General features: G+C 40.2%; 1 protein-coding gene across 1 annotated transcript in view; it reads left to right on the top strand.

The window, feature by feature from the left end:
* LOC124556412 (dynein axonemal heavy chain 7-like) overlaps positions 1-24886 on the top strand; it is a 746268-nt gene that overhangs the window by 255615 nt on the left and 465767 nt on the right. Inside the window, exon 8 of the mRNA XM_047130371.1 lies at positions 14979-15142. Within this exon, the coding sequence (XP_046986327.1) occupies positions 14979-15142 (164 nt within the window). The remainder of the gene's footprint in view (positions 1-14978; positions 15143-24886) is intronic.

Here is a 24886-nt window from a genome sequence, read left to right as displayed (position 1 = left end):
TCTGCCACTAACAGACGCTTTGATACAACATTGCAGCCAGGTGCATCTAGTCCCAGTCACATCTGGCATTTGGATGCGAGCAAGGGTTGCAGCACTTGGTCACTTCGCTGCCGAAATGGGCATGATACTAGCAGATGCCACTTGGAGTGTGCCCTGACATCAGTGGGATATTGTTAGAGTGATTCTCGCTGCAGTGCCAGCTGTGTGAGCCATGTCACCCGTAGCCTGGTCTGCTGCCACTGTGATGCCTGCTGCCCTCTTGCCATAACTGCATCAAATGGAAAATCTGTGTGCTAAGTGCTGCCACCTAGGTGGCCAAGTTTTGCACGATGTGCTGAAGGATGGTGTCTGTTGTCAGGCCTGGGGGAGGCACGTGTTACCGTGGAGTTAAGGTGGCTGTTGGGGGTAAGGGCTCGTAGGTGGCTGCAGATGCCGTGCTTGGTGCCATTGCCAGTGCATTATTCACCCTGTCTGCCAGATCCGCTATGGTCTATGGCTGCATGTTGTTCTGTGTGGCTATCACTGCTTGCACATGGGTTGGGAGGCTGTACACCCAGATAGTGTGCAACATCAAATCTGGAACCATGGCAGACTGTGCAAGGCTTCGTAGGTGGCACAGGAACTGTTTTAATGACCGCCTTTGTTACACACATTGGATGATTGTTAATTGTAATAATTGTTCATGGAGTAATTAAATACTGTTGGCCAGGTCTAGTGGTAGTTTTAAAGAAAAATACTCATCTTGTATCTTGAGGATTTCCTTAAATCCACTGCTTGAATTTCTTCTGTCTGTAAACTGGGTTCTGTTGTAGGTCTGGAAGCCCTATATATGTTTGTAGAATTATGTAGACGACAAAACATATTCATACGTAATTTTCATATTTAATAGTCCTAGATGCCTTGCTGCCATAAATTTACAATGTTTGCTCAGTGAAATACATTCCATTGGTATGCAACTCCAGTAAACTTTACATTTCTTCTTCCTTCACTCTCGCACTTAGTTAACATTGTTCCAAAGTACATCAGTAAAGATGTATTCATACTAAGATCGAAACATAGACCATAGAACATTAAATCAAACATAACTGACCGAAAATGAAATTTACTCAACAGCACAATACAACAATTATAATAACATTCACGTAAAAAATATATCTTTTTGCAGTACAGTAATTTTATGAATTTTTTTTTTTTGGTCACAGGGTTAACTGTGTGAGCATGTCATATACTATTCTACAGTTGGAGTTTAAAACATTTCAAATAAGATGAAGAAAGGATAAGATCATACATTTGTGAATATATATGGTCCAAACTACTTATTGCACATTACACTGTGAAGGCCTCCAGTTACTACATTGTTGTTGGTGCAGCAGTTTCTGTACTCGCTGCTCCTCGGGTGACAAAATTTGGCTTATCAACTCATCCTCAAGCCACTTGTTGCCGGAATGCATTGGTGGGGCAATTATTATGTCCCATACTTCAACCACATAATTCTGGTCCAGCTGGCTCACCGTATGTTGAAATTTCATGTGGTTGCATGTGATATTGTCATTTAGAAAAGCTGCCACCACTGGGCTAAACCACATGAATGGATCACAGGGTCAAAAGGGGGCAGCCTAATCAACACACATCCAGCACTGGTTGTCTCTCCAGCAGTGGTGGAGGGCGGTGGTGTGGCGCTATTTTGTGCACCCGAATTTTCATGGGTTGGCTCTGGTTGCACAGAGTCTGTGCACATGAGCTGTGCCTGCAGTTCATTTTTCAGCAACCAATTATGCACTGACAGCTCTTCTAGTTGTCTTTGGAGAACCTCCATAGCCGCCATTGTACTACCACACTAAGTTCAAATGTCAAAGGGATACACTAAAAGTACCAAGACACATGCAAAGAAAACACACACAAATTGACTAAACAATTGAGGTCCAACTATTGTCCGCACGAGACTACGGGTGAGCACAGAAACATTTGAAAGTGAGTCAGCTCACAATTCCTGGTCACTCAAGGCGATCGAGTCCATCACCATGTGTTTTTGACTACAAAAAATCATGTTGGGGTCACCACTGAAGTAAGCAAGTGTGGTTCTGTGCCACTTTCAGATCTGTCATACTGTGGGCTGGCTTACTGCTGTGCACATGCACTAAGCCCAAGCTGTAGGCATGGATGACAGTAATTAAATACATGTGGTTACGCACAACACATTTATTCACAGCAATATACATACACCAAAAAGTTATGATAATTACACTGAAAATGTTCGCATGGGTGCTTGCATGACCACAGTTAGTGGCTTGACCACAAATCCTGGAGGGTATATGCTACTCAGTGATCAAGCATGCAGTACAGATTCATGGCCACAGGAGACAATGGGCGCATGTCCACCTGAGTGTGAAAATGTTCTCTTGTCTCACAGAAGCCATTTAATTCGTGGGCATGAGAAATTTAGTAAATGAGTGGCAGCTGTCCAGTTTGTATACCCGATAGTGGGGAGGGCGCGTTGTGCTCAACTCACATGTACTGTGGCTGGAAAGATCACAGAACGATGCAGATGTCCATAGAGTAAAAGCAGTTAACTAGCACTGGTGTATTTCCATATGTTCTCTGTGCCCTTTGGTGCTGCACTTTTGCGGTACTTTGGACTAAAGGTACTTTTGCATAGGGGCGCGTATGGACGAATGTTGACCCATTAATTGTGTGGTCTGCGATTGCTGTACTGCTGTCCACAATTTAATAAAAAACGTAATATATGCTGTTGTATGTTAAGAAAACATTAAGAATACTACAATTTGAAACAAAATTATGTGCCTACTGCTCTTATATACATAGCCTTATGAGGTATGGTATGATATTCTGGGGAAAAAGGCATTTACAAAAAACTGTTTTAACCTCCAAAAGAGAACCATTTGTATGCATAAGGGTGTTGGGCACAGGCAGCCATTTAGAGAACTATTTAAGGAATTTAAAATTTTGTCCCTCCCTGGTCCATTTATGAATCTATTAGTTTTCTTAAGTCACATCCAGAATTCTCTACTCTCAACAGCAAAGTACATATCTATGAAACCATAAACAAGCAAGATTTTCACAGACACATTCATTCAAGAGTCCTATACCAAAATATTTATTCCTATGAACTATTGTTATTTAGCCTATATGTATAAGGAAGACAACAAATTTTTGCAAGTCTGCAAAGCCTAAGTTAAAAAATAATGTTATTTCCTATAGTTATTAAATATATAAATTGCTCTCACTCATGATTTCTGTATGACAACCCCTATATGATGTACTTGATAAAAGGGATGATAATAAACTGAAGTGAACTGAAGTGTTTTCAAGTGTTTGGTAGTAATTGAGAGAATGAATGAAGAAAACCAAGGTCACAAGAGAAGTACTGGGCCAGTGACATTAGGTCAATGTTAGGGGAGTTCATGAACAGTTTAAATGTAAAACTGGACAAACAGAACAAGAACATTGTCAGTTTAAGGGTAAAATGAATAAAAGTGGTTGTGGTATTAAAAAGGAATTTAAGAATGGAATTAGCAGCTTGAAGCTAGATATCAATAAGTATGTTAAATTCTTAGATGATAAGATTTTCTGTAAAAGTTTGTTTTAAAAAAAATCTTAGAATAAATGGCTAAACACTCTGGTTCAAAATTAGACACTTTCATTACTGACAAGCTATTGAGTGAAAATGTAATTGAAAACCACTGTAATAAGGAGATGGAAGTCACTGTTGTTGATCAAGATGATTTAATAGAAGTGGTATAAACTTATTCCTGTAATGATAGTAATGGTATTATTCTGAATTCAAAGGAAACAGCTATTGTTGGCGTTAAAAATTTGAGGTTAGTTAAAGGGCTAATGTAAATAATGATACTTTTGAAGATATTGAAACTGAATGTTTAAAAGTAATATATAACATTGTGGACAGAGTTGATATTGTTGGAGGAAATAGAAGGACTTGTGTAACTAACTGTAAGGTAAAAGAATTGCAATTAGTAACCTCTAATGCATACAATTTTGTGATGAAAAATGTGTAGGTTAGGAAGATGAAGGATGCTATGGTAAAAAAAAAAAACTGTTGCTAGATACTCAGTATTCACTGTCTGTAAAATTTTTGAAGTTGATAGTGAATTAAACAATTTTGAAAAGTAATTTTCAATTCAAATGTGCAGACAGCAATTTTCAGGGTATACAGTATGTTCAAGAGTAGTTGTAACATGCAGTATGTTCAGAGATTTTGTTAGCTGGAGATCTCTGTTTGCAATTGATTTGAATAATAAGAACAGCATTTCACACGGTATTGCAAAACTACATGGAGGTGCAGGGGATTAGAGTCATTGCAAACCCAAGAAACTACACTGAACACAATATGTGGCAAGTAGTGCCTCCCCAGCTGGGTGATCCCATCCTTACTTTACTAAATCATTTTTTGCCTACTATTCTATCCATAGATTGTAAGAAAAAAGTGCTCTTCTACTATCTTCAATTCACAGGTAATTCAAAATGTGTTGTTTCAGTAATTGAAAGTTTGTATGTCAGAATAGAAAAAGAACAAAGATTACAATTGGATTTTGAGACCAAATGAGGCAACATGCTCATTCTGCCTTAAAATAACAGATGAGATCATGAAAAAATATGTTTCACTCTTAAGGACATCCAGAGAGAATGATGGAAGGCAGATCAACACATTCTTCCAAAGCACACTAACAAACTGGTTGAGGAGGCAAGACAAAAAAGAACATAGATGAAAAGCAGATTGAACAGGAAACCTTACTAATTGGAGACAAATTCAAAATAGAAGTCAAGAAATTGAAAGGATTTCAGGAAACTGAAACAAATGCAAAAACAACTGATGTCAAATGGTAAGATGAGAGGAAAAGAGATAATTCTGAGAAAATGAAGGAGTTTTGGAGGAAGCAGAAGGAAAAGAGAAGTATATAGTTATCTTGACATGGTTCTTTGTTGATCTCTAAGAATTAAAAAAATAAAATACAAAATAAAAATGTAGAATAATAGCGTAACAGAGGATGGAAGCGAAAACATTTACTCCTATGGAAGTTAAGGGGCTCCGGAACGCCCTATACTTGCAATGTTAAAATAACGCTTATAAATTACATCTTTCCTCACAAAGTATTTGAGGTAGGAAGTTGAACTTTTTACAGATTATTTATTGGAGTATGGGCTACAACTTAACACAGGGATTTTACAAAATTTTAGTTCAGTTATTAAAGATGATTTTTTTTTCAATTGTAATGAAAATTCACAACATTTTTTTGCAATTTTTTATTTATATATTCAAAAATATACAGTTTTTTGGAAAAAGGCTGTGTTAAATTATGCAGAAGGTACTGTGTAACATTTACTGAAAGTTTGAAACAAATATGTTTGGAAGATCCTTAGAAAACATGTAATTAGTATGAGAAAATAAAAGTTTTGGGAATCGAGCGACAAAGATTGGATTAACTTTTTAGTGCATTCCAGGTCCATAGGATGGATTATCTTCATCCTCTGCAAACTCCTCCTCCAGCTTCCTCTTGTTCCTCCTCCTGTTTACTCTTGCTTGTATTTCTAGACTCTTTACAGCCCTGTCTGCAGCCCGAAGGCGTTCCTTGTTTAAAGCAAGCATCACTCGTTGTTGTGTTCGTAGATTTTGCTACCATTTTCTTCAGTTGTAGTTACTGCAACACTGTTCCAAAAGGTGGTCATGTACAAACACCTATCACATTTCAGTTGTATTTCACTAGCAAGTCCTACGTGCTTTATTATGGAGAGTTCCAGACCAACTTCACTACAATGAATACATCTTACACAGTTTGAAAAAATTCCTTTGAGAACCGACATATCAAATACTTCATTCACATCCGATTCGCCCATAAAACATTCATAGTTTTCACTCATTGAACCAAGCTTCTTCTGTGAAGTATTTTCTTTCCCACTTTGACTGCTATGGGCAGGTGTACTTGACAGGTTAGGTTCACTCACTTGGTTATCGTCTTTATTGTTTACAGTAATAACACATACCTTTGGCTTTCCATCATTTCTCCTTTTCTTAAAAGCCTTCAGACGATTTCTAATAACTTTACTTTTACTCATTATTATACTTCAACAAAACAGAGACTCAAGAAACAGAATTAATTACGAATATTTTCGAGATAACGACAGAGTAAATAAACATGACACAATCGACAATCACACCAGCGATATATATTGAACCATCAGAGGTTAGCCACAACACATACTTTATCTCACATCACTAAAATGTACCTGATGAACACGGACGTTAATAATAACACCATTTGACAGCAGTTTAACAGCGCCACAGTGGGTCACGCCCATGTAGAACACATTTCAAAAAAAATTTAAAAATAGTTGTAGTCTTCGAAATTGAATAAATTATATATCTATTAAAAGGTAATAGTCTGCAGATTCAGAAAACGCAAAAAAGTAAAAATTGAACTTTTCATGATTTTGAGCCTTTCCGGAGCCCCTTAAAAGTTTTATTAAAAAGGTCTGATCTACATTTGGATCTAGTAATGTTGATAAAATTTGTATAAATAATGGCAAAATCATTTTTGGCTGAAGGATGTATGAAGATAAGAATGCAAGAAGCCTTTCAATATACCAGCAGTAGAAAATAAATTATAGTCATTTTAACTGAATTGTGTGTTGGTTCTAGGTAGAACAATATTATAATAAATGAAAAGCACTAGCTTGCTTTTGCATACTGTAGAACAAAAGCAAACTAGTGCTTTTCATTTATTATAGTCGTTTTTGTCACTTTAAAGTAAAAAATAAAATCAGTTGCTGTAATAATGTACTGGTGTTCACAAAATACGTCACCATATTGCCATTCAGGTTAAAGTAAATAATTTCAAGACAAAGTAAGTAATATTGTGTTGTAATTTTAAAGTATGTGACGTTATTGAGAAGTGGATGAGGATGATGGTTGAATTACAACGCACACATATTCGCTTTAATAAATATATTGCAGATAAACCCACTCATACTCTGTGCAGAATGGCACTACCATCACATTATAGTTTTTGCACTGAGATGTTTTTGGCACAAACTACACAGGTGTGCCAAAGATCACACAAAGAAAAGAGAAACATCATGCAGAAATCTCTTTAGTGTCCAAGTACACTGGAAGTAGCTCTGAATTCAAATGATGGCCACTGCATTGCCAGGCAGAATTGCAACACTTTCCCTCAGTGTCTATATAAGAGAATAACTTAGTAGTCTCATGCTACTAAAATCCAGTATTAAACATAAGAACACAAATGAGACAAAATTTAGCTGGCGGTTTGTCTGACAGAAGATAATACTTATTTTAATCCTAACATATCTCTGAATATCTCAGTTTTAATACTGCTGAGATCTTTAGTTAAAATGTCTGCGACACTCTCATCAGTCAACACATACTTAAGAAAACTATCAAAGACAGTCTGCCTGACAATATGATAGTGCAGCCTAAAATGTTGGTCCTTTCTTATACATTCATTTTCTTGGTAATCTCAGTGGCATGTGTGTAGTCAGCATTGACTTACAGGGGCAGTATAGCAAATTCCGAGCACTTTATCTCATTTAGAAACTCTACAAACCATTCCAACTCTTTATGTGTCTCAAACATGGCAATGTATTCAGCTTCTACTGTGGAGGTCACTACAATGGATTGTTTTCTACTCTCCCAGCTTATTGCTGCTCCAGCTAACAAAATTGCATGTCCTATTACAGACTTACTATCAGCTCAATCATTTTCCCAGTCAGCATCACTAGATGCACTAGTATCAGAACAATTGGCTCAGTACAGAAACTCAAATCTTTACATTGTTGCATGTAGCAAAACACCTTTTTTACTCTGGCCCAGTGAGAAACACTTTGTGTAAAACTGAATTGACCCAACCTTCTCACAAAAAGGCAATATCAGATCAAGTACATGTGGAGATATATAGGAAACAATCCACTCCCTAATGGTAGAAGTTTTGGTCAAATGCTTCTCATTCTTGTCTTCAGCAATAAGTACATATAGAGATATATAGGAAACAATCCACTCCCTATTGGTAGTAGTTCTGGTCAAATGCTTGTCATTCTTGTCTTCAGCAATAAGGTTCTCATTACATGGTGTAGCTTGCTATCATGCATTTTAAATTCTATGAGTGTCTGCTGAATGTAGTTACTTTGGGTTAACTTCACATGTCCTTGAGACCGTTCAATCGCAAGTCCTAGAATAAACAACATTTCATGTTAATGTGACATTTGAAAACATTCTTGAATGTTGAAATCATCAACATGAACCCCAATGATTAAATTATTACAGAAGAATGCACAAGTATTTTTTTCACACAGTTTCAAGTCTAACTTTATCATTGTAGAGCATAAAAAATGATTCCAATCCTTATCTGCCAGGTGAAGCCCAAACATACTCTTATTCAATAAGTACACTTTATACCCCAACCTGAAAAAATTTGGTTGCTCCAAGAAAATGGTGCCACTTATGAGGCTATCTAGATAAGTAGCTTCTACATCAATGTGTTTGATTTTCCACCCTCTTAGTACTGCACTTGCTACCAGAATCCTCAAGCTGCTTTGTCCAATCATTGGGCTGTAGCTTTTCCTGTAATCTACTCCAAATATCTGCCTATAACCCAAAGCTACTAGCCTTGTTTCGAATTTAGTTATATCACCTTCTTTGTTTTATTTTCTTGTAACTACCCTCTCAGTCCCTACATCTATAGCCTGTATCAGCACCCACAACCTCCATGTCCTAAGAACCCTCCACAGGCATAGTGCAACTTACAGCGAGCTGTCATTTATACCGAGATGACCCATGTGAAAAGGTGTCCAATGTGATTATAGCCACACAACAGAAATTAAAAGACTCTGAACACAGAATGGTAGTTGGTGCTAGTTGCAAGGGACATTCAATTTCAGAAATCATCAGGGAATTGAATATTCCAAGACCCACAGTGTCAAGACTGTGTCAAGAATACCAAATCTCAGGCATTACTTCTCACCATGGACAACAGTGGCTGATGGCCTTCACTTAATGACTGAGAGTAGTTATGTTTACGTAGAGTGGTCAGTGCTAACAGACAAGCAACACTGGGTGAAATAACCACAGAAATCAATGTGGAATGTGTGATGATCGTAACTGCTTGGACAATGTGGCAGAATCTGGCGTTAATGGGCTATGGCAGCGGATGAACAATGCATGTGCCTTTGCTAACAGCACGACATCGCCTGCAGCACCTCTCCTGTGATGGTGAACAAATCAGTTGGATTGGAAAATGGAGGCTTGGTCAGATGAGAACTGATTCCACTTAGTAAGAACTGATGGTATGGTTTGAGTATGGTGCACAATCTATGAAACCCTGGATCCTAGGTGTCAATAATGCACTGTGGAAGCTGGTTGTGGCTCCATAATGGTGTGGGCTGTGTTTAGATGACTGGATTGGGTTCTCTGGTCTAACTGATCATTGACTGGAAATGGTTATGTTCAGCTACTTAGAGACTATTTTCAGCCATTCATGGACTTCATGTTCCCAAACAACGATGGAATTTTTATTTACGACAGTGGACCATGTTGCTGGGAACACTTTGGAGAATTTGAACAAATGATGTGGCCTCCCAGATCACCCAACATGAATCCCACAAACATTTATGGGACACAATCAAGAGGTCCATTTGTGCACAAAATCTTGAATGAGCAGCACTTTTGCATTTATGGATGCTATAGAGGCATCTTGGCTCAGCATTTCTGCAGGGGACTTCCAGTGACTTGTTGAGTCCATGTAACATCAAGCTGCTGCACTACACTGGGAAAAATGAGGTCAGACACAATATTAAGAAGTATCCCATCACTTTTGTCACCTTAGTGTATAACCTGTATGATCGGTGAGGTCATGTCTGTTCATGAATGATCATCTGAAATCCTCCTCTCCATCAACTTACCTGTTTGAAATTGGCTATAAACTCTCTGTCTATCCCTGAAAACTGTTACCTTCCTCTGGTACCCCCTTGCCCCTCCTCCTCACCATGACAAATGGCTCCATAATCACAACCTATTGTTCCCACACCAGGTCCATTGACCTCAGCTTTGATGGAGATTTTTCATGAATCTACTGTGACCAACATGAAGGATCCTATCATTGGTGCCAACTTCATCGCCCACTCTGTCCTCTTCCTTGATCCGATGAATAGCCCTGTCATCAATGGCATGTCTTGCAATTCTATTCCTTGTAGAGCACATACTGTCATCCATTCTGCCATCAAGCAAGTGTCCTATTCCTACAATTTTGCTGACCTGATCTCCTTCCAGAATTTCCTCTCCTCATTAGCCCTTCCATCACCCCTCCAGAAGGTACACCATACTACATTGCACTATGTTGCAGTGATTCTGGGCCCCTTCTGCCACCCTCACTGCCTTCCACTGGGTAAGCAAGAGCTGTGCAGACCAAATTGAGGCAGTGATCACCACTCTTGTACTCTGTCCTTCAAAGAGTCTATGGGCCTCTGCCCTACATCTCATCCCAAAACCAGGTGGCACTTTGCACCTGTGTAGTAACCTTAAGGCTCTCGGCGCCGGTATGATCCCTGACCATTACCCAGTGCCTCTCTTCCACAGCTACAGTCACAATCTGTCTGGCACAACCATATTCAGGTAGGTAGAGTGCACAAAAGTCTTTACGCAGATTCCAGTCACCCCATAGGATGTGGAGAAGAAGGTAATAATGAACCCCTTTGGTCTTTTCAAAAGTGTGTTTATGACCTTCTGGCTCCGCAACGCCACTCAGACTGGCAACGCTTTCTTGGCAGTATCCTATGCAGTGCCTTCAATTGTTTTACCTACATGGATGATATCTCCATCTATTTGCATAATCTCACGGAGCACCACCAGTGCCTCCAGTAGATATTTTCCCACCACCAAGAGGTGAGAGTTATAATCAACCTGCAGAATTGCATCTTCTGTGATTGAGATATTGACTTCCCTCAACATGGGATAACATCCATGGGCTCCTGCCTACTGGTAAAAGAGGTCTGAGCCATTGCCAAGCTCCTACGCTCTACAAGTTTCGAAGAAATCTGCATGTCCTCGGGAAGTAAAATTTTTCTGGTGCTACTCGCAGAGTGCAGCAAACATGCATCACTCATTGCTGCACTCCATGACAAGCATGCTAAAGGTATCAGGTCCATTCCCTGGATAGTGCATATGGTGGAGAGTCTTGAACAAGCAAAACATGACCACACACATGCTGCCCTCCTGGTCCACCCCCATCCGACTACCCCATTCGTGATCGTTACTGACACAAGCCCTTCTGTCCTTCAATAAGGTTCCTGGCAGATGCTGTTGTTCTTTTCCATGAAGCTCTCTGTGCCACAGCAGTGAAATACTTCTGCGACCTGGTGGATGGATATCACTTCATGGTTTTCACAGATCACAGCCCCCTTATGACAGGGTGTTTTCAAAAGAATTGTCAAAGGAGAGGTACACAATTTCATTTAGGGAATTCCATAAGCAGGAATACATAGCACAGTTCACAACCAACAGAGAACGCATGGCAGGCATCAAAAATATCATTGCAAATTGCCTCACCTACTCCTGTGCCTTCACTGTTCCCCTTGACCACACTGCTCTGTCCACCACCCATGCAACCCTTCCTGAGCTGTAATACCATGCAGCGACCTCCAGACTGCTCAAAGCCTCAAACCACAAACAGTTTCCAGTACGGACTTACATGTCTGGTTCGACTTCCACATTAATTCCAACCATTCAGGTGACTCCATGGAGCACATCCATCCCTACCTTCTCTTTGACTCCTGCAAGACAGCATTCAAACATCTCCACGACCTGTCCCACCACTGCATCTGTGCATCTGTTGCCCTCATGCAGGAGTGTTTCATATGGTCCAGTATCCAGTGGGATTGCATCATCTGGGCCCACAACTACCTTCTGTGCCAGCATTCCCAGGTAACCCATCAGATGCATGCCCCTATCACTTCTTTCACCCAGAGGACTATCATTTTTCCCATGTCCATATTGGCACTGTAGGTCCAATTCCATCATCAAACCAACACTGGAACATGCTCACCATAATCAACAGATTCACTCCATGGCTGGAAGCTATTCCCCCGCTATGCCCCCGCCATGTGACAATAGACTGTGGACAACAGTTCACACCTTGCCTGTTTAAATCACTCACCAAAACTTTTGGTATACTCATCCATTTTACAGCTGGTTACCACACTGCCACAAACAGCATAGTCAAGAGATTCCACAGGTTCCTAAAAGCTGCCCTTACCTGTCAGTTTGTATCTTGGTCTACCACCCTGATGCTAGTTCTCCTAGGCTTGCGGGTGGCCCATAAACCAACTATTGTGTGTTCGCCACCAAAATCATGTTTGGGCAGTCCCTCACCATCCTGGGCATCTTCATCAAGCTACTGCTCTTGCTGGCCACCACTTGCAACCCAGCCTTCAGACAGCAGCTGCAAAACTGCACAGAGTACCTGTGTCCAGAGCACATGAAGGCAAGTGCAAATCCCTCATTCACTGTGATCTCTGCACATGTTAACACATCATGCTCCGGGTAGATACCTGCCAGCTGCCTCTCTGCCCACAGTACTTGTGCCCACTGCTTGTGCTCAAGCTTGGGGAGAATACCTGTTCTGCACATCTCCATGGCCCTGCCACCACAATATCCATCAATAGATTGAAGCTGGTGTACATGTTCAATCTCCCAACCACCTTCCCCAGCAGAGCCACTCACGCACGACACCTACCACATTGCCCCTGCTGCTAGACACATTCTCTGGTGTGTCCCTGGAGTCATGAGGTGCCTACAACATACATTCAGTACTGAGACACCTGTCACTACCCCCGAGATACCTACGCATGCCCCTGCCACAAGAGTGATGCAGTGTACCAGGAAGAGGTGGCAGCAGCAGCACAGTATGGAGTGCATTATGCCACTCATGTTGGGTCCACTGTGCACAGATCGCCGTGCACGACCTGTCCGAGCACCAGGACACTACTGCACCCTCTACTAGGCACTGCTCCACACCACAGAATGCCTGACTACACCTGTTGACCATGGTGCACAACCACTCCCCCACCATGCCTGAAGGCAGAGTGTTACCCTCAACCTGAGCTCATGATGAGATGCCCCTCTGGCTGCTATGGTCTCTGTCATTTCCAGTGGTCCCAGATACACAGGCACCATGCTGCTGTCCACAACAGTTCACTGATTGATGCTGGAAGTGGCCACTTCATCCTGCAACCTGCCTTCTCCTTACCCCAAGGGGGGTACCGTACACCTGTCTTCCCTAGCATATGGTCTCAAACTGTAGCAGACAACACATCACCCAGAAAAAGCTGCATTCCAAACTGTATGCTTCCAAGAGCAAGAGCTTTCTCTGCCATGGGCCTCTTTGCCACAGCATGTGGGATTTCCCCCTAAAACATACTACATTAAGTGTCCACAAACCCTGGCACTTCCCACACTGATGCCAAGCTGTCCACATGACAAGAGCAGTGATATAGTTTTCAGTCTGTATTATGCTTATGTTCATGGTATTTTGTTATCGGAACTTAACAGCTGGCCACAGTGCTACCAGATAGGCACACAACCCATGAAGACATAAATGGTGAGTCTATAAAGTGAACAGCATTGCAGTCTCCCGTGACACCTATGGATAACAAGTAGGCAGAATTGATACCATACACCAGGGAAACGTTATTTAGCATCCTCCTTATAATCTCAGGTACTGAATGTAGAGTATCTGCTTCACTGAGCCTGTTTAAATTATAGTTTCCATGCTTTACCCATCCGTTTTACCCTCCACAGCTAGCATACCCACAGTGATCGCCTGTTTTGTTCAGTGAGGAACGCCATTCCAACACCGGCACCAAATGGACAAACACAGACATCAAAATACACATAGGGAAGAAAGTTTCCTTGTTGCATGTGAACTGGCACTTGTTTCATTTGAATTAAAGCATATTTTTGTAGCAGAGAAGAAATTGACTTCGAGAAGAACTGTACATGATGGAGAACACTAAACTAAAACCTGAATTCAGAAAGTTAGTTGTAATCACCAATTTTAATGGAGAGAGCAAAAAGTATATTCTGCAGCCATATTATAACATTAATTATAATTAATGTTTATGTTCAAATGTACCTAGATTCTCCATTGCAAATTTTGCCATTGTGTTTGTCAGATTCCAGTTTTTTCCATCATGCTTTTGTTGCTCTAAATTTCTTGCACAGAATGACACCCTACACTAAGTAGTCAAGCCATTAATTAAGAATTAGCTAAAATAAATGATTATAAATCTAACTATGGCAATTGTACTTGTAAATGGGTCATTCGCAATGCAGAAATATAACATGGTTCCTCAATATCATTTATTTCCCTAAAAGCACCACATATTATTGTAAATAAGATTACCATCATGATATATAGTCCATTTGAACTATCAAAATCTAACCTAGCCATTTTCCATACCAAAATGTAACATAAGAAATCATAATATGTTCATACACCAACCAGTCTAAAATAGTCAGTCCATGTCTGACAAGCCATTAGGTAATACCGATGTAACTTATTCATGAGAGTTTGAGTTCATAACACCATGTAAAAATTGGACACCCTGAACTTATTTGAACATGTCCATAGGCATGGAGTGCTGTTGATATTGTGTTTAAAAAAATCCTGTGACTTCATCATGTGATTACGTCATAAATGCTATTTTCATGTGTAGAAAAGTGGCAGTACCTACTTGTATGTAATGAATTAATGTGGAACTGGATCTGGTCATCACAGTGTTTATGATGATAATAAATGTGCACAGAGGCATATAACTTAAAAATTTGTGCAGTGTATATCATTAGTACAATTCATAATGTGCTGAGAATAGTAATAAGACAGTCTGAATATCATTTTATGAGTCACAAAACTTACAATCTCTGATCTTACTTTCAGGTTTGCATTGGAACACCTTTCCAGAATTTGCAGGATTCTTATTACCCCTTTCTCCCATGGTTTACTCATTGGTGTTGGAGGTTCAGGAAGACAGTCACTTACAAGACTTGCAGCAGCTTTGTCAGGAAGTCTTATCTTTCAACCTGATATAACTGAAACTTATGGTATGTTTAAATGGAGTATTAATTGTTTGTTTCATGTTAATTTAGTAGTATAATTTACAGGAGTCAGGTGGTGGGCAGGGGTGGAGGAGCTTAAGGCAATTTGCCACCAGACAGAAGCAAATCATTTTATTATTAATTTGTTTAAATTTGTCACTTGTTTAGACACTTTAGGGTCATTGTCAATATAAATGATACCATTATCTGTGAAGTATAGATTTTGTGTAGTCAACTATCATTGTTATACCACAATAGCTAAGTATATCCTGATGCATGTTATTTCATCTATCTCGAGAGATGATTATGATGTAAAATTAGTTATCGGTTAAGCCAGTAAGTGTTACTGAAATTACAGGGCTCACATGTGTATCTTCAACAAGATTTTAGAAATTATCAACCTCTGTTAGATAATATCAATTAATTATATTGTTAAGTGGAAGTACTTTTTGTTATCAGTGCAGTTAGACAGCCTTATGCTTTGGGAACTCAAATGGGAATTCCTGGAGGGAAGGCAACATTATTTTTGAGGAACATTATTGAGAGAAATTAGAGAATTGGCATTTGAAGCTCATTGCAGAATGATTCTACTGCCGCCAACATACGTAGCGCAAGAGGACTACAAAGATATAACATGAGAAATTAGGGCTCATTCGGAGGCATATAGACAGTCATTCTTCCCTTACTTTATTTGTGAGTAGAACAGGAAAGGAAGCGACTATGTGATGAACCAAGCTGGGATATTTTTACTTCCCCTCTTGTTTTGCCATGTGCCTCCTTAAAATTCATTTTTTCACTTTTAACTAATTATCATTAACATACGTGAATTTAATCTACATTTTCATAAAAGAGAAAGGTTGGCCCTCAGTTTTAAAGAATATAACATCAGATCTAATTTTTTGCCTAGTTTTATGTATGTAATTGATTTTAGAATTTATATTAACTATTCCTGGTTAGTGTCTTTCGTTATAGGACGAAATCAGTAATTTATTTATTTAGCGTATGGCTAATACAGACATATCATGAAATTGAATTACATATAGATATTGATACACAAGAAACTTAAGTTTGTCTTTACAACTGAATATCCAGTCCTTCAATCCAGCACACTGCGTCTGGAGTTACTAGGAGGAAGTCCTCTTTGGTGCCGTGATAGGCTTGAATCCTGCATTCACTGACAATGTGATGAACAGTCTGGTATGGAGCCCCGCAGTCACAGGCGGGATCAGGCAGCTTCTTCCACTTAAAGAGAGCATCCCTGCATCGGCCATGGCCAGTACGGATTCTGTTGAGAGTAGTCCAGGTCTTGGTGTGGTAGGTCGAATCTACTTGGAAGTTTAGCACCTGAGAAGATGTTATGCAGGTGGACATCTGTCACTGCTTCCCACTGATATTTCCACTCTTCAAGAGGTTTGAAATCCTTAGCAACCATGTCAGCAGCATCGCACAGAGTTGGATGGCATGATTTCAGTCTCTCGCAATTTAAAAGGTTAGAATTCCTGCGTATATCAGGAGGTGTTATACCAGTCAACAGTGGAAGCCAATAAACTGGAGTAGATCTGATTGTGCCAGGTATTATGTGCGTTGTTGTATTCAGCTGTGTATCAACAAGTCATCAAGCCTTGTATGATGATTGTTCATCCAAACAGGTGCACTATACTCAGCACTTGAGTACACCAAGCCCAGAGCTGAAGATTGCAGGGTGGTTGCTGAAGATCCCCAGGTAGTTCTGCATAGCTTATGGAGGATGTTGTTTCGAGTCCTCAACTTTTGAGCTAAGTTAAGAAAGTGTTGTTTGAAGCATAGTGTATGATCCAGGATGACACCAAGATATTTTGGGTTCCAATTATGACAAAGAATTCTGTCTCTGAAGCTTACTTCCAGTTTTACGTTCGCCAACCGGTTATTTAGATGAAAACAACACACCTCTGTTTTACTCACACTGGGTTGGAGTCTCCAAATTTTGAAGTAATTATCTAATGCAGACAGGTCATTGGCTAGAATCTCTTCTGTTGTCTTCATTTCCTGGTGTTTTACAGCTAGATGATCAGTAATTGTCTTGTGATTTAAATTCTGTTGTTGACATATAAACAAATATAAATTCTGTACTAATTATAAACATTTAGAGGAACCACTGATAATGTTCTTAAAGGATCTATTTGAAAACATGTTAGCAAAGCCAGCCATTAATTAATTCCAAAGTAATTAACAGTTTTGTTAAAAGTATTGTTTGTGTAACGATATATGTTATATTTGGCCTAAACCTTGTACTAGAAGAAACTGTTATGAGGAGCAAATTTTTCAATGTATTCAGTTAATTTAATGAGTTAATTTGTAATTGTAATTTCTGTAAATTAAACTTTGGGCAGTGTGTAGTTTCAGCACCCATTATTGTGAGGATGTATAAGGGCTCAATTTTTGGTCCCGAGACAGTCAGTCCACGGCCAAGTTTCAGACAAGAAACCTGTGTTGGTTAGAACAACAACAATGCATCAACTTAACTGTGAAATAAGTGTAACACAGTAAGGTTGTGTGTTAAAACAATGGCATTATCAGTTCCATATGTACCTGATTATTCCGAAAGAACTCTGCCTTATGTGGTTATTTTTTTTTACTGCCCATAGATGTTCAACAGTAAACTATTGTAACAGTATGTGGATGTTCGTTGGCAACCTATTAAAGAGTCTTATCAAAAGTTAAACAATAGTGCACTGGCCATATAATATTGGGGGGTTGTGAACAGTGAAGGTAAAAGACTGTGAAACGCAACTGTGCATCTGTCAGCATCATCATTTACAGTAGACAGTACTGCACTTCCACACTTCAGCCAGTACATCAACACCGAGGATGATTAACGAAGAAATAAAAGTGGGTGACCCATCACAACTCGTAGTGGTACCCCCTGCCACACACCATATGGTGGCTGGTGTTTTTCCCCTTGCTCTATTTGTGAGTAGAACAGGAAAGGAAATGACTAATAGTGGTAAAGGGCACCCTCTGCCACACACCATATTGTGGCTTGTGGAGTATCTATATAAATGTAGATGTAGGTTCTGTACCTGAGAAAATATACACTCCTGGAAATTGAAATAAGAACACCGTGAATTCATTGTCCCAGGAAGGGGAAACTTTATTGACACATTCCTGGGGTCAGATACATCACATGATCACACTGACAGAACCACAGGCACATAGACACAGGCAACAGAGCATGCACAATGTCAGCACTAGTACAGTGTATATCCACGTTTCGCAGCAATGCAGGCTGCTATTCTCCCATGGAGACGATCGTAGAGATGCTGGATGTAGTCCTGTGGAACGGCTTGCCATGCCATTTCCACCTGGCGCCTCTGTTAGACCAGCGTTCGTGCTGGACGTGCAGACCGGGTGAGACGACGCTTCATCCAGTCCCAAACATGCTCAATGGGGGATAGATCCGGAGATCTTGCTGGCCAGGGTAGTTGACTTACACCTTCTAGAGCACGTCGGGTGGCACGGGATACATGCGGACGTGCATTGTCCTGTTGGAACAGCAAGTTCCCTTGCCGGTCTAGGAATGGTAGAACGATGGGTTCGATGACGGTTTGGCTGTACCGTGCACTATTCAGTGTCCCCTCGACGATCACCAGTGGTGTACGGCCAGTGTAGGAGATCGCTCCCCACACCATGATGCCGGGTGTTGGCCCTGTGTGCCTCGGTCGTATGCAGTCCTGATTGTGGCGCTCGACTGCACGGTGCCAAACACGCATACGACCATCATTGGCACCAAGGCAGAAGCGACTCTCATCGCTGAAGACGACACGTCTCCATTCGTCCCTCCATTCACGCCTGTCGCGACACCACTGGAGGCGGGCTGCACGATGTTGGGGCGTGAGCAGAAGACGGCCTAACGGTGTGTGGGACTGTAGCCCAGCTTCATGGAGACGGTTGCGAATGGTCCTCGCCGATACCCCAGGAGCAACAGTGTCCCTAATTTGCTGGGAAGTGGCGGTGCGGTCCCCTACGGCACTGCGTAGGATCCTACGGTCTTGGCGTGCATCCGTGCGTCGCTGCGGTCCGGTCCCAGGTCGACGGGCACGTGCACCTTCCGCCGACCACTGGCGACAACATCGATGTACTGTGGAGACCTCACGCCCTACGTGTTAAGCAATTCGGCGGTACGTCCACCCGGCCTCCCGCATGCCCACTATACGCCCTCGCTCAAAGTCCGTCAACTGCACATACGGTTCACGTCCACGCTGTCGCGGCATGCCACCAGTGTTAAAGACTGCGATGGAGCTCCGTATGCCATGGCAAACTGGCTGACACTGACGGCGGCGGTGCACAAATGCTGCGCAGCTAGCGCCATTCGACGGCCAACACCGCGGTTCCTGGTGTGTCCGCTGTGCCGTGCGTGTGATCATTGCTTGTACAGCCCTCTCGCAGTGTCCGGAGCAAGTATGGTGGGTCTGACACACCGGTGTCAATGTGTTCTTTTTTCCATTTCCAGGAGTGTATATTCAATTTATAAATGAACAAATCACTCACTGTTATTTTTTCAATTAACAATAGATGATTGATAATTAAAGACTCATTTTCTTTGCCACTTGAGTGGTACTATATGAACACTACAGTAAAATCATACTTGCAGTTTTATTGTCTTTTCTGTTAAACTCATTTGCAACTATTTGGTGAATAATGTCCATAGTTCATCTAATGTATTATTGTCCTGATAACATACCAGTTTACTTTTTCATGATTTTAATCCCCTAATGGAATGATTGGAAGGGGCATTTTGAACCATGCAAAAAATTGTTGCTAACATTATTATATTTAACTGTATTTGTATTACTCAGAATTATGATTATATGCATTTTTCATTTACGAGGGTTATTCCAAAAGTAAGGTCCGATCGGTCGCGAAATGGAAACGACTATGAAAATCCGATAAAGCTTTGCACAGATGTGTTGGGTAGTGTCTCTAGTATAACCCCAGTTAGCTTCACGTCGCTCTTCTCATTTCTGAGCTCGCAGTGAGTGCGTAAAGATGTCTAGAAAATAGTGTCTGCCGCCAAGTACGAGGGCCTGGTGAGAAATTTCGCCTGAAGCTATGCAGCCAACATTACATAACTGTCGTGCTATTTCGTCTTCACGACAATTCTCAGCCGCATTCTGCAGGGGCAATGAAGATGCTCCTGCATCGTTTTCAAATGGAAATGTTAGATTACCCACAATACAGTCCGCAATTGTCTCCCCCTGAGTTTCATCTCTGGTCACATGGACCGCTGTCTTTGACGACAACATTTTGACACAGACAACGAGATGTAGGCCAGCGTGGAGAATTGGCGGAAAGCACTGGCGGCTGCCTTCTATGATGAGGCTATTGAAAAGTTGGTACAACGCTATGACAAAAGTCTAAGTCAGAACGGCGACTACGTAGAGAAGTAGCTGAAAGGTGTAGCTAATTGTTACAAGTAAAACATTTCTGATGTTCACTGTGGTTTCAATTTGGCAATCAATCGGACCTTACTTTTGGAATAACCCTCGTAAATATTAATTTTTGTTAATTATTTAGCGCTGCATTATGCCTGAAATTAATATGGATAAATAATATTCTTTTGGCAGTAGATTAAATATGCATATATAGACAAGTTACTTCTTTTAAGGAATGTTGATGACTTTGTTTTACGCAGTCATGCTTTATAATCACTGTTAGCCCCAAAATACATCTTAAAATGATATTTCTCTTTCATACACATTTTCTACACATGAATTTGCCGCATTTTTGAGAAAGGAAGCAATTTTTTTCCAAATCAGCAGAATAATTATTGTTTTTAAGCATTAAACACTGCGCCTATTTTCATGAATGAACTTTCTTGAAAATCTTTGAGAATGGAGTGAAAATTTCATAGGCAGGTTTAGTTTGTTACATCTTTGGCATTTTCAATTATTTCTAGACCCTTTTTGAGGTTGATAGGTTATATGTAACATTCTTTATTTCAGTTTAAAGATCATAATACACTTAAACTATAGTACAAAAGTTCTGGTAAAATGTAAATACTCTAGTAGTAAAGGACACCATTCAACAGTAAGCAGAAGCGTGGAGATGTTGACAGGCACACAAGGAAAAAAAAAGAAAGAAAACTAGCCAGCTTTTGGAATATATCCTTTCTCGAGGTAGAGGACACTCACCACACACATGCACGCACGCACGCACGCATACACACACACACACACACACACACACACACACACACACACACACACACACACACACACACACACTAGGATGATGTGAAGAGCCTATTTTTTAAAATTCCAGTAAATATTCACATTAAACTATTTGATAAGATCACTGTAATTGCTAAAGGTTTACTCCTATCTCCTAAGATTCTTGTGAGTGTAAAATAGTCCATGATAGATCCATCTATTTTCAGTAATGATCACAGTAACCAACATATTGAACAGCTTCCATAAAGAAAAAATAAAATTGTGCATTTTTTTCTTTATTATAGTTTCATTCCTGAATGCAGGGGCGGGCTGGCAGCAATGATGTAGCCTCCACTTCAGCATACAGGTTTTTGAAACAAAAAATTTCAGTGGTGATGCACAATAATATCATTAAATACATTTTGCTTCTGATCCTGTGGATTTGACTTTGTTTTATAAACTGACTGGTAGGAAGATTGGCTGAAAATGTAGCTGACATTAGTCCTTCTTCATGACTAGCTCTAGGCAAAGCATGAAGGAGTTGAGATGTTGGTGGAGAGTGGATGAAGGATGATGATAGAGAGCTGTCATTGAAAGTATAGTTATGGATAAAAATTGTTAGGTGTGATTTGTGGGGGTTCAGGTGGATGGAAGAATTTGTCAGTGATGTGAGAAGGGATTGGGTATAGTTTGGTTGGATATGTTGCATAGGGCTGAGTGGAAGGTAATAGCTGGGGGTGTCTAGTCAAGAAAACGGAAAATGGGAGTGGATTTATGAATATATGGTACTCACATTTTAATGGAACATAGACTGAACAGTCCAGGTAACTTGATTGAGGATATGGGGCACTCAAATGGGTGGAAATTTTTAGGAACTGTGATAGTGAAGTGTATGATGTCTTCAGTAGTGGAAAGAGAATGTAGGGAGTTTTTGGGTAATGCGCTGTGCTAATAGAGTAGAGAGGATGGTCAGTTCAGTTTTGTCTGAAGAGAGGTTAGTTTTGTATTTGTAAGAGTAGGTGGGATGGGACTGGTTATAGGTGCTGCAGAGGGGTAGGGACTCGAAGTTAGGGCAACGTTGGTCTGGGTGGCTGACTTAGCATTGGGGGGAGGTGAATGGATCTTTGCAATCATGAATTAAACAGTTATTGTAAATACAGGGTGGTGCACGAAATGTGTTACCATTTTTTTTTAATATAAACTTTACTGTCAATATGATCTGAAAGGAACATATACTACAATGAAGAGCCGTCCATGGAGATTTGTTCTAACTCAGCACATGCTCAATATATCCACCATTTTGTTTCCTAACTTCCTTCAAACGAACACTGAAGTTAGTGATTACCCTACGGCCCATGTCTTCCGTAATTTCACCGCAAGCTTGAATAATAAGTCTTCTGAGCTCCATTAAATTCCATAGCTTCTTGCTACTGCCTTGCCCTTCACCACACAGTGGTTCATGCAAGATAGAGCAAGGCCACATTCTGAAAACACTGTGTTGGAGCTTTTACATGAGCATTTCAACATACGGATAATTTCACCCTGCTTTCCAGGTTGCTTCAATGACGGACAAAATTGGCCCCCCAATAGTCCAGACCTCAATCCTCATGACTTTTTTTCTTTGGGGCTACCTACAGGAAAAAAAATTCCCGAAATGTCCACGTGATGAAAAATGAAATGCATCCAATGACACATCAATATTTCAGTATATTTAAAACTACAGATGTTAATATTTCACAGCAAATAAACATTTTCACAGTGACCTCTGAATCAACAACTTTTAATTACTTTAAATGCAACTGGTTTGTTCATATGGGATGTTGTTTGGAAGAGCAACTACACTCGCAGTAACCATTTGGTACCATCACAACTGAGGCAATTCCTTTAGAATTACAACTGTAGTTATTTTGTAATCTATCTCTCAAATCTATTACATGATATGCAGTTTGTATTGGGGCTCAGAGTATAAGATATTGCAGCAGTTGCATGCACAATGATTGGTAGCAAAAGTTAGGTGTGGGGAAATTAGGCATGAAACTACAAGAAAGAAGAAGAAGGCTATGCAAAGGTGTGCTGAGTTTGAGTCTGCAGTGGTCAGCAACAGTGAAGACTGACTGCATGCGAGCAGCAGCAGTGGCCACAGCAAAGAGGGGCCACTTGTTGCAGTTTCATTCCTCAGCTTTGTTTTCAGCAGTATATACACATTTAGGGGCAGCAGCAGTTCATCAGAAGCAGCCAGCATGTCTGACGAGTTATTACATGTGCCAATTGCATTAATATGTGTGTAACTGCAGGGTCATGATCAGTGATGGAGCTTACAACGACTAAGCAACCACCCAGTCTGTGTGGTTCAGATAATGCTAGTAGGCCAAGTACCCTAATTTTGAATGTAGTAGTATTGATAAGTATGATATTAGTGGAGGAACTGACCTCAATTCAAATATTGAAACTGTAAATTCTGACGTGGAAAAAATTAAATTAGATATTGGAGGGGTTATTAGTAGAAAATGAGAAGTTATAATGGCTGATGCGGGCAAAATTTCTGAAGAGGTTTCTTTCAACTAACACCAGAGTTGATACAGTGGGAAAAGATTTTGGGAAAAAGTTGTAAAAGATAAGGGACATGCTGGGTAGGAATGTTAAGAATTGTGTGCTGAGGTACAATACACTTAAGGAAGTGACCACTAAATCAGTTAACAATTTGTTGAATGATGGAAAAATTCAGGATAGAATGTAACAATATAATGAAAAGAATAGTTGGTACTCACCATTTAGTGGAGATGCTAAGTCACAGAAAGGCACATTGAATATTGTTAACAATTTGTCAGGTAGAGTAGTAGAATGTGAGAATGGGGCATTTAATGAATTAAGAATTTTACTCCATATACATTTAATCTGCTATTGACATTTGGGTTCTCTGAAAGAGCCCCTAGTTTTGGAGAAAGTTCAGTAAATCCATACATTTTCTTCACAGTAAAAAAATTCCTGGATGAATTAGAGTGGACGTAATTTCAAGTCTCTTGAAATTTGTACTTGAACTTATCCAGAGGTATGACTTGCACTTCCACTGGTTGTGATCTGTACATTCTCGGGGTAATGTTCAGCAAGCTATTTCTTGTTTTTGATAGACTAGAGGTTGGTATGTTTATGCTCTCTTTGTTGTGGTTGTTGTGGCAATGTGTGTCATGCCTCCTGTTGAACGAATGTACATTTTCCATAATGTGAAGGCAGCACAAAAATACATGATGACTATAAACAGTCATTATTCCCAATTTGTGAATAATGTCCTGCAGCGCTTATTTCTTATACTCATTGTTATGATCCTTATTGATTTTCTTTAGTTTTGGTGTAATAATACTTCCTTTCAGCAACAGACCATAGACAAGTGCTGTGGAACAATGAATAGTATACTGTTTGGAGACAGTGATCAGTTATCACATGCTTCAATTTTCTCAGGAGGTATATGACTCATGACTGTTTGGCACACACATGTGCAGTGTGATCTTCCCAAAGAGTTTACTGTCCACCATGAACCCTAGAAGTTTCACAACCCCTGCACTGT

Source organism: Schistocerca americana, chromosome X (genome assembly GCF_021461395.2).
Source record: "Schistocerca americana isolate TAMUIC-IGC-003095 chromosome X, iqSchAmer2.1, whole genome shotgun sequence".
Taxonomy (NCBI): domain Eukaryota; kingdom Metazoa; phylum Arthropoda; class Insecta; order Orthoptera; family Acrididae; genus Schistocerca; species Schistocerca americana.
Note: the sequence above shows the minus strand (reverse complement) of the source record. Positions and strands in the feature narration are given on the sequence as shown.